This window comes from Pollicipes pollicipes, unplaced genomic scaffold, assembly GCF_011947565.3.
Source record: "Pollicipes pollicipes isolate AB1234 unplaced genomic scaffold, Ppol_2.1 Scaffold_4002;HRSCAF=4701_pilon_pilon_pilon, whole genome shotgun sequence".
Lineage (NCBI taxonomy): Eukaryota > Metazoa > Arthropoda > Thecostraca > Pollicipedomorpha > Pollicipedidae > Pollicipes > Pollicipes pollicipes.
Window position 1 is genome coordinate 17,423,967 of NW_023596420.1, and position 15,257 is coordinate 17,439,223.

A 15,257-nucleotide genomic window follows, 5' to 3' on the forward strand; every position below is an offset into this window, starting at 1 on the left:
CGTCGCTGACGTCACGTACGAGGGTGAGGCCCGCTACGATCAGGCCTACGCCCGCCCCGCTTACCACCCGCAGCCCAGCTACAAGCCCGCCTACAAGCCGGCCAAATCCTACCAGTAAAAGAAAGTTATAAAAAGTCCCTGTTGACTGCTGACTGCATGAAACGATGAGCTAGTATGTATTTATGGAAATGTGTCACCGAATACATGGCTGAGTGCTCCATCTCATTTTCGCGCCGCAAAAGTGAGAATCAACATGCTAATATCAGCTAAGATATTTCTGCATCATAATGCAGCTATACAGACTTCCCAGCACAGTTAAAGCACTCTCACGCCTGCAGTGGTCGTTTCGTACGCTGGCGAAAGCGTTCACGATTCTACGCATTATCACGCTAATAATTGACTACGCAGATACCACATGAACAAGCCACGAAAAGACTCATTCTAAGTATATTTTGGGAATTGCAGCACATTACGGCAGAGGTGGATTATACAAGGCCGCTATGAACATATGTCTCATTGTGAAATGCCCCGGAAGTGAAATATGGACATGCCTATTGCAGTCATTAAAATTGCATTTTTTACTTTCAATTTCGACTCCAGCCCCTGCCTTATATGGTGAACTAGCGTGGTAGTGTTATATATCTGAAATATGCTGTCGAAATGCTACCAAGAGCAAGAAGTCATCATTCACACGCGATGACGAGGACCGTCCCATGTCAACAGGCGAGGGCCCGCACAATTTTCATGAGTCCCGCGCAGCAAATTTCGAGGCAGGCTGGAGCCTAGATAATACTTTGGACTTGGCATTTCTTGGTCATAACGCTGCAAACCGAAACCAAATGGTTACAAAACGACGAATTCCTTAAAGGCAACACACGCACTCAGAAAGGAGAAAACAAATGGCTGTGGCCTCCATCTGCAACAGCTTCGCAATCCTATCCACTTGACGCCATTAGGAGCCTGGCTACGTGCCTCAGGCACAATCTTGGAACCAGGCACACGTCCGCACACATCGTGCGGCTCAAAAACGCTGACGACTTGCACGCAACTTGAAGCACCGCATCCCCTCTGGGTACTGGACCCCTTCAGCCGTATGATTAGGCCCCTGTGGACCCCTGCCGCGGACAGATGGCTCTGCTGCAGGCCAGTGGTGTTTCGGATGCACACCAGTGCCAAAGTCAATGGGTCAGTTGGCTCATGTCTGACTGAACACTTCACAGGGGAACTTCACATGCAACCAAGTCGCTTGGGATTTGCTTCCTAACGCCAAGTAAGCCAGGCAAGTCAAGCACCCCTTACGCCTTCACCCTGAGCCTCATCCGCAATTCTTTTCAGTTATAATAATAACACAACATACATGCACTACTTCGTCGACGCCCGGCGCTGTGTAATGCCAACCACCTGAAGCGACACCGGTGCAGCCGTGAACCGCATCAACCAGTCCCAGCAATACTTGTCGCCCTCCATTTGAAGATGAGGTACATAAGCGGCAGCCCAGCTGTCCCCATCTCCACGCACTGGTACGACGAGAATAGGTGACAGTGACCCATACCTAGCGTTGCCCCTCCCCCAGCCTCCTACACACGATGCTCATAGGCCACGACCGATCACGGCCGGCCGGTACAGGAGACACCAATCAAGGTGGTGTCATCCAGTCCAACCGAGCTCACTGCACACCACGAATTCCAGCGTTCACGAGGTGGCGAAGCACATTCGCCACGCACTTTGCTATACGATATTCTCAAGAGACGGACGTTTGTTCTCGACGCACATTCATTTGAGTTACATTGAGATGAAAACTTGCCGTCACTCTCATCCATGAAATGTATATTGGGTGATTCAATACAACATATGGAAAAAAGTTGATAGTTCTATATTTCTACATCGATATTAATATTTCATGCCACATCTCTTCATTTATTTCATTCTAGTTCCATATTTCTACATCGACATCAATATTTCATGCTACAACGCCTATCCATTCATTTCATTCTAAGATGTCACTTTGGCAACTACCGATCATCCTCAAAGAGTAGCGAAAGAAGGAAAAAGCAACACAACAATGAGTGATTGTTTTGTTGTGCTGCCATCATGAGCTCACGGACAATTCCTGGGCCACGCCGGCAATGCCCTAGATGGTCCGCTCAATCAATGGAGTCGAAGTAATTATGGGCAGACAGACGAAAATCAACGCATTCAGTACGCTTCCCGATCCTCCTCGTTGCCGATGTCTGTCTGTCTGTCTGTCTGTCTGTCTATCTGTCTGTCTGTCTGTCTGTCTGTCTGTCTGTCTGTCTGTCTGTCTGTCTGTCTGTCTGTCTGTCTGTCTGTCTGTCTGTCTGTCTGTCTGTCTGTCTTTCTGTCTGTCTGTCTGTCTGTCTGTCTGTCTGTCTGTCTGTCTGTCTGTCTGTCTAGTCTGTCTGTCTGCAACAGCTGACTGTCGTATGCACGGTCGTCGAAAACGGCCGACCACACTCCCAGCGTGAAAGTGTGTCAGTGATCGGGTCTCTCAACCTGTGAGGGACGCGCGTAGCTGCCGCCACGATGGTTCAGTCCGTCTTTTGTCGCCTTCGATCCGGTCGGCTGACGTCGCATAAATTGCCCGCTAAAAGGGCATCAGAATCCCGGTTTTTACCAGATATAGCTTGTTGTGAGCATGTCACCTGTTGCAACCAATTTTTTCAACCAATTTTCATTCCACACCCATGCACGCTGACAGAGCAACTGAGCAGGATAAAACTTAACGGCTTTCAAGATCAAGGAACCCTAAACCCTTCCTGGGCTCAGTCCGTGAGGTCTGGAACAATAGAGCCACCCACCAATACCCAGTACGACAAACCTTGCCTCGGAGCAGCATCGCCTTGACTGAGTCACGTTGCCCCGCACCACACCCCTCTGCGCCGTACTCGGCATCACCTGCGGCGCGATCAGTGGCGCCTGTGGTCTCCGAGCACGGCTGACCTGACCCGACCCACATCGGCCAGCGCCAGCCCCCTTCCAGACCCCGGCGTCCCGGCCACGCCCCGCCCCTCGGGCCGGCGCCGGCTCCCGCCCCGGCCTGGTATACCAGTGCAACGGTGGCGCGAGACGCTCGCCCGCCGTAGCCGTCACCACCACCACCACCGCCGCCGCCGCCGCCACCGCCACCGCCGACGTGTCACGCGCCGCCCAACCATACGGCGGTGCCATCCACCGTACGCAGTGTGACAGGCGGAGGCGCTCAGGTGGAGAACAACAGCCGCATTCCGTTACAGAGTCATCTCAGGGTGAAATATGCACTTAAGCTACATAATTGAAAATGAGCAACTCTAAAAACAGGAAAGATCGATCCGTTTGTCACCACCACATCCATGAGATTGTTGTGTCCGACATGCTGCGCAGGTATAAGTGCTTGCGTTGCGCAAATAAAAACGTCCGTGCTTCGGTGTTGATATGATCTAGATAACAATTAGAATTGTTTTCATGCACGCTCAGGAGACGGAGGATTCAGAGTCCAGAAGCATGCAAGCTGAATTCCTCGTTTAAGGCTCAGCTGGCAGCCTTCCCTATAACCAAATACACAACTAAATCAGTTATGTGCTTCATTGTCCTGACACAGATCGCATCTTGATATTTTCATATACAGTGCGATTTACTCAAAGTGCATTTGTCATAAGCCGTTATCGAAAAGCGCATTTCTGGAAAGGCATTTCACTTCTTGCATAGTTCATACGACGAAATGTGCTATCTTAGCTCGTATCAGTAAAGCAGTATAATACCAACAAAGTATGGTCTTCGTACTTTCCAAGAATGTGCGTCGTACTTTCGTATTTCGTGACAAAACCGCCTTTTACACAACGTGACAGCACCGCAAGATACATTTGGTAAAACCAACATGCATCTAAACGGAGAGGCCTCGGCTACATGGAAATATTTTTTTGCTGCTCCAATATGCAGCAATGAATCCATACCATGTCACTTGTCCTATTCCCATAATGGCATTCCAACAATACTTGCCATGACATTCCAGCAACACTAAATGGCAGCATCTATCCCACCAGGTTGTTTCGCGAAAAGCTTCAGAGGTGCTGTGTCCCGAGCTGTGTGGTGAATGCCCGCTCAAGCTACAAACCTTAAGCAGCCGTGACTCCTGCATCAGTTCGAGCAGACGCTTCGGGAAAACATACCTGCAACAATAGAGAAAATCGTCATCCTATGACGGGAGGAACATCACAGACCCACTGCCATGATCCAAGAACGGGGCTCTGCTTCGTTTGGTGTCTTAAAAGGTAGCGTACGGCGAGGGGGCATGACCGAGATGGTACTTTTGCAATTATATGAGTTGCAGATATGTCAAGACGAAATCAGAGCTAATTCAGCGCTAATATAATTAATGAATTGTTGGGGAACTACGTCGATTTTCGGTGAGCCTAGAACGAATCAAACATGATGTCCGAGATATCGTCCATCGATTTTTTATCGCCGCTTCACGTGAAAAAATCCGTTTTAGCTTCAAAAAAGTAGAGCGGACAATTCAACACATGGTACTTGTTGCCAACAATCATAACTTGGTGATATTTTCGTGACTTTGTGCATAATTTTGTTCCAAACATTTGGTCCCCCTGTAGTTCCACTGTTATATTTGACTTGCTTCGAGTCACAGCTAAATCGCCGGCGTGATATAAGCGAGGCAATAACCCATCTGAGTGTTGGCAGGTGTTACATAGATAGTGCCAAGAGCTATACCCATAAAGCCGGGCCCTTTCGGCAAGCGAATTCCACAGCTCTCATATATGCGTTGGAAGGCCTATCTTTCTTAACATGCGGACACCCACTGACGCAGCACTCGCATGCCAATTCACAACTAAGTTGTTTAAACAATGGCTAGCATGAATCCTGCCAGGCTTGGCGATTTTTGTCGACGAATTCGGCCGCAGCGACTTTCGGATTTCACAACTGCGACCAGGCATTTACAAAAACACACACCTTTTGGGTTGATACTGGTCATAGTACACGCGGTACGCCATGTATTTTTCGTGAGCCAATCTTTCCCGGTGTAGGCCATAATTCATTGAATTTGAAATTGGTTTTGGCAGAGGTGACAAAGGCCAAGTCCGGTCAGTTGCTGGCCAATCTATTCATCGGGCGGAGTTGAGATCCGTAAGCGAACTGTAGCCGGTCCGGTCAGCTCAGACGGACGGTTGTTTCACAACCCCTTCTGCCCAAGTTACTGAGAACTGACCTTAAACGATGCCGATGCTCAGTCGGCAGTCGGCTGCATGGTTTGCACACAACAGGGTACGAAAGTCTGCGCGCATCGATCACACCTTTGTCTACACGATCATTCGCTTTAGACTTCCGCCAAACTCAGTACGTCTCGTGTCAATGCGTCGACTAAAGGATTGGGTTTCCCGTCGTTGAGATCTGCACGCGCCCGCGATATGTGGTTACAGCGACATGAGCTTCTAGAAAGCGTGACGGCCTGGCCCGGCCGTACCGCTCAAGCAGAACATTTTCTCATACTTCAGGCAGACTCACTTGGCATGCAATGCCGCTCATAACGAAAGGGTGTTGTTTTTAATCGAAAATACCACACGTGCTCCATTCTCCCAGCGCGCAACGGATGTGCTTAATAAGTACAGGTGGGACAAATCTGAGAATTTTGCAGCATTGCATGCTTCCGACTTAGGTTCCGTAGCATCTTAAACGAAAGCGAGGTGAGGGCACGTTTGTGAAAAGCATAGAACAACGTAACGCCTTCATTGCGTTTCCGGCGGCTGTCGCCCAGCGATATCTTCATGGTGGTTACCGCGCAATAACCATACCGGCAGCTGGAAATCCACGGCTGGTATCTCACGTGTTGCTTTGCGTAAAGGTGGAACCAGGAGCATAGCTACTTTGTCAAGTAAACCTGGGAAACGCAACCAAATTGACATCGGACTGCGTCCATGAAGCTACTCACTGTTGCGCTTTTCATGGGAACCATTGTGCACTGTGACACGCAATCTGCAACGTTGTCCGCATTGTAACACAAACCAAACAACCGACCAGCATCCGTCTTGATTCAATGCGGGTTGCCCTGGACGGCTGATTAACTGCTGCCAAATATAAACGAGACTCTTTTTCACTGAGGTTCTCACCACTCCCTGTAATCGACGCGATGATGGCCAGCCGTTTGAGAACCTGGAACGAAGCCTTGATTGACGTAAATAATCGCATGAGAAGGCCGAAGGACAGCTACAGGACAGCTGGACGGAAGGTGAGCGCCAGCCTGGCGTCAGCGATCGTCGGCAGCAGCCCGCAGGCCTGAACACGACCGAGCTGAACTCCGGGGGGACGTGCCACCGAGAGGGACGGCAGCAGCCCGCGGGCCTGAACACGACCGAGCTGAGCTCCGAGGGGACGTGCCACCGAGGGGGACGGCAGAACCCCGCGGGTACAGGCACAACGGAGCCGAGCTCTGGCGAACCGTGCCACCGAGAGGAACGGCAGCAGTCCGTGGGTCCGGACACGACCGAGCCGAGCTCTGGCAGGCCGTGCCACCGAGGGGGACGGCAGAACCCCGCGGGTACAGGCACAACGGAGCCGAGCTCTGGCGAACCGTGCCACAGAGAGGAACGGCAGCAGTCCGTGGGTCCGGACACGACCGAGCCGAGCTCTGGCAGGCCGTGCCACCGAGGGGGACGGCAGAACCCCGCGGGTACAGGCACAACGGAGCCGAGCTCTGGCGAACCGTGCCACAGAGAGGAACGGCAGCAGTCCGTGGGTCCGGACACGACCGAGCCGAGCTCTGGCAGGCCGTGCCACCGAGGGGGACGGCAGAACCCCGCGGGTACAGGCACAACGGAGCCGAGCTCTGGCGAACCGTGCCACAGAGAGGAACGGCAGCAGCCCGCGGGTCAGGACACGACCGAGCCGAGCTTTGGCAGGCCGTGCCACCGAGGGGGACGGCAGAACCCCGCGGGTACAGGCACAACGGAGCCGAGCTCTGGCGAACTGTGCCACGGCAGAGGAACGGCAGCAGCCCGCGGGCCTGGACACAACCGAGCCGAGCTCTGGCAGGCCGTGCCACCGAGAGGGACGGCAGCAGCCCGCGGGTCCGGACACGACCGAGCCGAGCTCTGGCGGGAGGGCGTGGATGCGTCTTATGCATGCACATATCTATCACACTACTAGTGGATTTTCGAAGAGCTGAAAGGTCACGTAGTGATCCAAAAAATACATCACGGCATGTTCATGTTGTGGAAGGCAGTCTGCGACAGACGGTGCGTTCCAAGCACAACGGAGTTTTATTTCAGCGGTCCCAGCCGACCGACCGCCGCGTCGGCACGCCCCGGTCTGCGCCAACACCACAAATCACCGCCCAGCCCCGCGACCTCTACACACACCCCGTTCACGCCGCTAATGGCGAATTACCACACGGTCAGTCTCGCCCTGCCCTCAGCCAGCCATCCGCTGTGCAAAGATACCGATCAGATCGCGGCGGCCCACGCCGAACTGCGTCCCCTGCCCGTCCACAGGGGAGGGGAGGGCTAGGTCACGCCCCACATAGTAAGTCCCCGGCGGCGGTGGCCACACCCTGCCGGCCGGCCTCTGGCTAGGTCACGGCTCGGGCGGCCGCATAAAGGGCCCGGTGCACCGAGGTCGGCATCAATTGATCCCACGCGTTCCCCGACACTCAACATGAAAGTGAGAGCAGCGGAGCTCACCGACGCCTAGCCTACTGACGGGGCAGCGGGGAGTAACAGACTCTGTCGTGGCATGCCTTAGAGTTCAGCATATCCGACGGGGATGTGGATGTCGTTGTGGATGATGTGGATGTTGGCAGTGTCATTGTAGCTTTTTAAGTGTTGACAACGCCAACGAAAAGTCATATGCACATGCTCTGTACAGTGCTCTTGATGCACAGGCAATCACCGTAACGAGTGATTGTCGTATGCAGTTGCTGACATGGGACGAATGTGATCCTCCGCCGTCCCGCTGACTACCGCGACAGTGTACCATTCACATCAAATCACCGTAAGCACGTTAAGCACGACTGAAGATCAGGTCCAACGGTTTCGATGCGCTTAACGGAAATCTCCTGAACAGAAACCATCCTGTAAAGCTACAACGTAATGCTGCATGTTCACACACCTCACCACTGTTATTACAGCTGTTCCTGGTCGCCGCTGTTCTGGCCGTTGCTGCCGCCGACAACGCCCCCAGCTACGGGCGCCCGGCTTACCCCCAGCCCCGCTACTCCCCGGCCCCGGCCTACCACAAGCCCAGCTACGCCCCGGCCCACCAGCAGAGCTACGACCAGCCGCCAGTGTATGACTTCAACTACGACGTCCACGGCTACGGAGACTACGAGCCTCAGTTCAACGCCCAGGAGGGCCGCGATGGCTACAGCACCCAGGGCTCTTACTCTGTTGTCCTTCCCGACGGCCGTACCCAGAAGGTGACCTACACCGTTGCCGATGCCTACTCCGGCTACGTCGCTGACGTCACGTACGAGGGTGAGGCCCGCTACGACCAGGCCTACGCCCGCCCCTCTTACCACCCGCAGCCCAGCTACAAGCCCGCCCACAAGCCGGCTGCGTCCTACTAGTCAACCCGCGTTCCAAGTAACGCAGCATCAAGTACCTGCAGCCGACGCTCAGTCTTTGCGTGATTGAATGAATGTCATATTTATCTTGCGACTGTCAACAGATGGCAAATAAAACAGTGCATTACAGCGCCTGGTTTGGAGCATGCGTGAAACAGTCTCGTTCGATCGAACAGAAAGCTCGCAGTTGCATGCTGTCGGCATCGACCGCCCAGTGCGCCCATTGGCAGGGCGCCCATTCACGTCCGGTCAAACCGTGCTTAGGTGACGTCAATCAAGGCCAAACGCTACCGAAGGCTTTCCCAACAAGCCACACCTGGCAAGCGGTCCGATCTTACAGATAGCGTCATTAGTCACAGCTATCATTGCAATACCGCTGGTGAAGTAGAAGCTACAAGACGCTACCGAAGCATTCTTGTGGGGACGTCGTAATTTTGTAGTCAAGCTCTAGGTTTGTTGAATGATTTTCCCCTCACAAATTCCTGCGAGCGTACTGAAGCTAATAGCTGCGTTTTGGAGATGCTGCTGGGTTCCCTATACAAATATCTAACTACAAGTTCAAATTATTTTGACACTTTTTATCACACCTAAACGAAATTTATGTTCGAAATGTAAGCAATGTACAAAACTGCTTTGAAACATGCTTTTCTCTGAGTACCAGATTCTCGAGTATCGAGCGAGGTCGCACGCCGATCGAGACGAAACAGCGGGACCTGGAGAGGCCACTCCCAACTCAAAGGATTCGTCCCAGCCTTCCTGATTGCATAACAATGTATTTGAAACAGAATAGGGCCTCAGCCATTCGACGTGCATCCGAAATGTAAAACCCGCCCTTTGCGAAAACTGTCTGCCCCATAAGGCTTTCCCGCGCCTCTAATTACCAAATTTTCCGTCTAATTTGCCATGCCATCTTATGTCGCGGTAGTCTAACTAAAAAATAAAAGGTCATGCTAGTGAGCCTAGATGTAGAAATTCACGGTATGACATCATGTCTGAGATCACACGATTATGCCGGAACCCCACATGACCACTGATGAATACATATTCCTAGTTTGCTACTAGTGCACAAATAGAAATAAATATATCTGAAAACTGCTCCATTGTCAAGAGTGACTACAGCTTACACCAACGTTCATTACAGTGGCGAAGAAGAATATATATATATATATATATATATATATATATATATAATTACGCAACTATATCACCAAAGCTGCCGCGACAGGCGGTCCGAGCCTCGAGCCCGAGCCTCGGCGGCGGCCCGAGCCGCCGGAGCCGGAGCCTCGGCGGCGGTCCGAGCCACCGGAGCCGGAGCCTCGGCGGCGGCCCGAGCCACCGGAACCGGAGCCTCGGCGGCGGTCCGAGCCTCGAGCCTGAGCCTCGGCGGCGGTCCGAGCCTCGAGCCGAAGCCTCGGCGGCGGCCCGAGCCACCGGAGCCGGAGCCTCGGCGGCGGTCCGCGCCTCGAGCCCGAGCCTCGGCGGCGGTCCGAGCCGCCGGAGCCGGAGCGGCGGACGCCCGCGGCAGGCAGCGCGGTACACCAGCTCGACCCAGCCCAACGGCCGCCCTCTCCAGAGCGCAGGCAGCCCCTGGTCTCTCCAGAGCCCGCACAAAGACCGGCACCATCACGGCCAGGACGGCCCGCACAACCGGAGCATATAGGAAACCGATACCAACAAAACTGTTCGAGAATTTGCACCAACAAAGAAAAGCAAACAAAATAATTATTGTATTACCAGTACTGCCTTTCGAGGCCAATTCGACATTCTGAGCGGCGCCTAGTTCTGCTTTAATATTCATAAAACATAATCAATATGTTTCTGCACAGAAGAGAAAAAGCAGTCGAAGCAAACAAAGCATTAAATTCGGAAGATTGACAATAATAAACAGTGAAATTGAAATAGTTTTTTAGGTCCTCAACTGTCAACTATCACAAGTCGCACCGCCCAGTTAGGACGTTCCAAGCCTACCGTTGATTCAGCCATCTTCGCAAAACGAATCAGATTTGCATCATTGCATTAAGGTAAACTGCCCACGAAGTCAAAAACGCTCCAGAGTCAAAAGACTAAAGTGGGCATCTATGGTTTTCATTTTCGATTGCTGAAGTAGAACTTTTCTTAAATCTAAGATTATCATTCCCGATGGATAATTTCTTTTGCCTTACCAAAATGATTTCAGGTTAAAAAGCTTGCACGCGTTCCACCAAAAACGGATGCAAATATACATACGAGATTTCCCCGACATTTTCCAGTGTTTATTTGTTACGCGTAGTAGGCCTTCGCGTAAATGGGGGCGTGCTCAGTTGCTCCAGGTATGCGCCCGCAACCAAGTCCGGGTCATAAATTCTGAACGGTACTTCTGCGTTTGATGTCACAAAAATGGTGCACCATAGGTCACGACCCTAAGTACCGGTGCACAGGACGCGACTCATGCGATAGGTCACACAGGTCACACAGCCCCCGTGAAAACGATCACCGTCATATGTAGGGGAGAAATTCGAAAACAGGCACTCGTTTTACGTGCCTCTAACGCTGTCCAACAATCAATCATCCAAATCATGCTTGGAATCACATGCCAAAACGAATCCACCTGATATGCTAGGTGTCGCAGCACAATGCTCAAAACTACTGGCGCCTCAACACACAGCTTAGCTTAGTCGATGACTAATCTGCACAGACTTCACACTGCTTTAAACATGTTTGAAATGCGAGAGATGGGTCGCAACCTTCGTTAGTTACATTCAGAGTCAAGAATTTGTGGGATCTGTGCGTTGGGTTCAACAGCATAGTGCTAATGTGCTGAGCTACTGATACATATTCCAATGCATTGCTTCACGTAATTCATTCGCATGGCCATCAGTGTCTCCAGTGAAAATACGCAGCTCGAACACAGCTCACTACTGCCAAAACAGCTGACAGCATGTCTATATATCTGTCTATCAACCTATCTATCTACCATCGATCTATCTATATATCTATCTATCTATCTATCTATCTATCTATCTATCTATCTATCTATCTATCTATCTATCTATCTATCTATCTATCTATCTATCTATGTATGTATGTATGTATGTATGTATGTATGTATGTATGTATGTATGTATGTATGTATGTATGTATGTATGTATGTATGTATGTATGCATGCATGCATGCATGCATGCGCGTGCGTGCGTGCGTGCGTGCGTGCGTGCGTGCGTGCGTGCGTGCGTGCGTGCGTGTGTGTGTGTGTGTGTGTGTGTGTGTGTGTGTGTGTGTGTGTGTGTGTGTGTGTGTGTTTGTGTGTGTGTGTGTGTGTTCGACAGACATGGAGCTGACCCTCTGGCAGCCCAATCATGGGAAATAACTTGCTCCTCTAAAGAGCAGGCTTCCCAAGGCCATCTCAGAAATAAATCAATGCTAAAATATACCTGATAACCTAAATATAACCCGGCAGGATTCCTCATCCAGTTATTCCACCGAGCCCCCATGATACCATCGGAGACATACGCCGCTGGCGATGGTCGACGAGCGGCAGGCCACGCCGGCCGCCGATCCCCCGATGGCCGGGCAACGAGGGAAGGTCACGACGGGCCGGCACGGGCCGGGCCCACCTGGTCTGACCGTGACGTCCGCCCACGTATAAAACAGAGCCGAGCAACACCGGCAGCCATCAGTCGAACTCGGACCATCTCAGCCACATCGCCACCATGAAGGTGAGTGCAACAACGAACCGTGGCTGTCAGCGGACGGCCGACTCGTGCAGTGAGCCTGCTTACATCCCAGCCACTCGTGTTCATTTCCCATGGCTCCTCCTACTGAAGGAAATATAAGTCATTGCCAGATACGCCGCTACAGACCATCGTCACCGCTCGTCGTCTTTGCCATCAGATTTTCGTCGTCGCCGCTCTGCTGGCCGTTGCCGCCGCCGACAGCACGCCTCACACCACGGCCGCCCCGGGCTACAAGGCCCCGGTCCCCACCTACGCACCGGCCCCGGCCTACCGCCAGCCCAGCTACAAGGCCCCTGCCCCAGCCTACCACCCGCCCAGCTACGACGCAGCTCCCAAGTACGAGTACAGCTACGATGTCCACGGCTACGGCGACGACGCACCGCAGTTCAACGCCCAGGAGAGCCGCGACGGCTACAACACCCAGGGCTCGTATTCTGTCGTCCTCCCCGACACTCGCACACAGACGGTGACCTACACCGTCAACGGTGACTCCGGCTATGTGGCTGAGGTCGCGTACGAGGGCGAGGCCCAGTACTCCGAGTACCATCCCCACCCCGCCTACAAGGCTCAGCCCGCCTACGAGCCCGCTCCCACCCCGGCCCCCACCTACACACCTGCCCCCACTTACAAGCCCGAGCCTACCTACGCTGCCCCGGTCCCCGCCTACGGCTAAATGATACCGAACTCCGCAATTGCGTGGCTCGGAATACGAAGCGTGCGAGAAGGAGTGATTGTGATATTTATATCGCGAGTCTGTGGCAGCGTGCTAGGATGCTTCCGAAAATACACGATAACTATTGAACGCCCTACGCTGTAATTTAAATCAGGCACAACAGATGGAGATCCATTGCGCTCGACAAGGGGGAGTTATCGACTTTGGAACGAATAAATGTATGAATACAATAAATAGAACAAGATACCGAACAGAAAACAAGCAGCACGGAATACGCAGAACTTGCACATACCTTTGTTCGGTTGCACATTCTGCACCTTAGTGATGCTCGCGAATGCTCCGTGACCTCGCTGGATTTCAACGCCGTAGCGCCAAAACACGTTGGAAGTTTTTAGCCCCGTTAGTTATGAGCCTGAGATATATCAGTTCGCCACAATTTGTCGATGTTGTGTCACCATGCAGCTTTGAACTTAAGTAGCCATCTCTTGCATCTTGTTTCTCATTAATCCCAATGCTGCTTTATGAAGTGAAGCAGAATAGTGCATGTGTCCTCACATCCAAAAGTTCTACAGCCGTCCCGAAACTGTAGAACCTTCAAAAACTTTCAAACAGCATCTGTTTGACCACAATGGAGGACGTGGTCTACGCATTTTCAGCAAGCTTTCAAAACTAACTACAGAACATTGGACGACGGTCGGTATTGACAAGCACTCTGAACATCAATACCAATAGTTTCTCAAGTGATCAAAAACATGGTGGAATAAACGTCTTATCCCGGTGCAAACGATGAGAGTGCGACAGTGCTGAAAACCGTTTCTCACCACAATACCCTGCACATTTATTTTTCAACACCTGCAACAGTGCAGTCTACGTTTCTTTCGAACTCTCCATTTTTCATCCCCGTTTAGGACGGAGAAGGTGAACTTCCTCCAAGCAGAAGTGGTCGGTGTACATCGCCGACCCCGTAGTGACGACACAACGTACTGCCCAGAGTAATTGATAGGTCAGGTCCAGCTCGATCATTCCGGGAACATCCGCCCCACTATGTACATGAACGGCGTAATGAATACGCATGACATAAGCAAACTGATATCATGAGATAAAACAAGAAGAGCAGTTCGAACTTTCGCTGTCTAGATCGGCTCTTAAAGTCGTGAGGTATCAGTATACATCACCTGGAGAAATCAATTCACAGACGTCAGAATTGCTGATCTATCACGTCTTGACACTCGCCTCAATGTACTGCACCTGGATTGCAATAATGCATCGTTAAACACCCCTAACGTGTAAGCCTTAACATTATTGGGTCCCACTGTCCTCAACAGGGTTTTGCAGTTTAGTGAAAACAAGGTGAGGGGCCGTCCATACCTTGCGTTGCGCATGGATGGATGGAGCATAGTGTAGGCGTAACAAGGGAGGGAGGGAGGCTTTTGGTGGCGTAACTTTACACTCAAGTGTGGCTGGCAGATCACGTTTAAATCTTTAAATAACAAGATAAAACTTTCAAGCAAGATACCTTTGAATTCCTTTTGTGACAAGGCACAACCCATCATCTGTTCCGCATATCTAGCTCAATAAGGGAACCAAGGGACGTTACTTTTGGCTATGTACGCTTGATGATGGCTTTTGATGATGATGATGATTTGATGATGATGATGATGATGATTTTTCACCCCTGCCTGGCATGCAAATCCGAACTCACTTGAAACCACCAAGCATCAACAAGGCTCCACAGAACCTGGACACCTATGGCTATGTCCTGTCTCACCTACATCTGAATCATGTCTATATATGCACAAAGCCAGAGCACCAGGTACCTTCAAGCCCAAGAGCCTTAACAACTCCCGCCGCTTGCATGCGTCAAGTTTGGCTTGTTTACAAAATGCATCACAATTGGCAGCTGTGTGCCAAATGCAAGGCTTCATGCATCCCAAATTATTTTGGCCTCACCACCACACCACAAAAGCAGAGCCTGGTGCAAAAACCAGCAAGGCCTGGTAGAGAATTTTCCTCTGCGTATATTTTTTAACCGAAGAAACTTAACCACTAAAATGCATCACTCCCGAAATGCAGGAGTGAAGGATGCAAGAAATGTCTTCTAAATAAAGTCTACAAGATGAAAACCACAATCTGAGCGCTTATCTTAACAGATTTTAAGTCAGGTCACCTGATGACAAAATTTTCCCAAAAAGTATCGGTCTTTATATTTATCTAATTACTTTTGTTTATCTTGGTATCATACGAATGTGACGCCACTTTATTCTTCCTTCCTTTCCCATTGCCTTTAAAGGTACCATCAGTCGC

General features: G+C 51.4%; 1 protein-coding gene across 1 annotated transcript in view; it reads right to left on the reverse strand.

Annotated features, from left to right (window-relative positions):
- Window positions 1-3,270: 3,270 nt before the first annotated feature.
- Window positions 3,271-15,257, reverse strand: part of LOC119093612 (TBC1 domain family member 4) — an 88,513-nt gene continuing 76,526 nt past the window's right edge. The window contains exon 10 of the mRNA XM_037216591.1: window positions 3,271-4,166. Within this exon, the coding sequence (XP_037072486.1) occupies window positions 4,135-4,166 (32 nt within the window). The 3' untranslated portion in view covers window positions 3,271-4,134. The remainder of the gene's footprint in view (window positions 4,167-15,257) is intronic.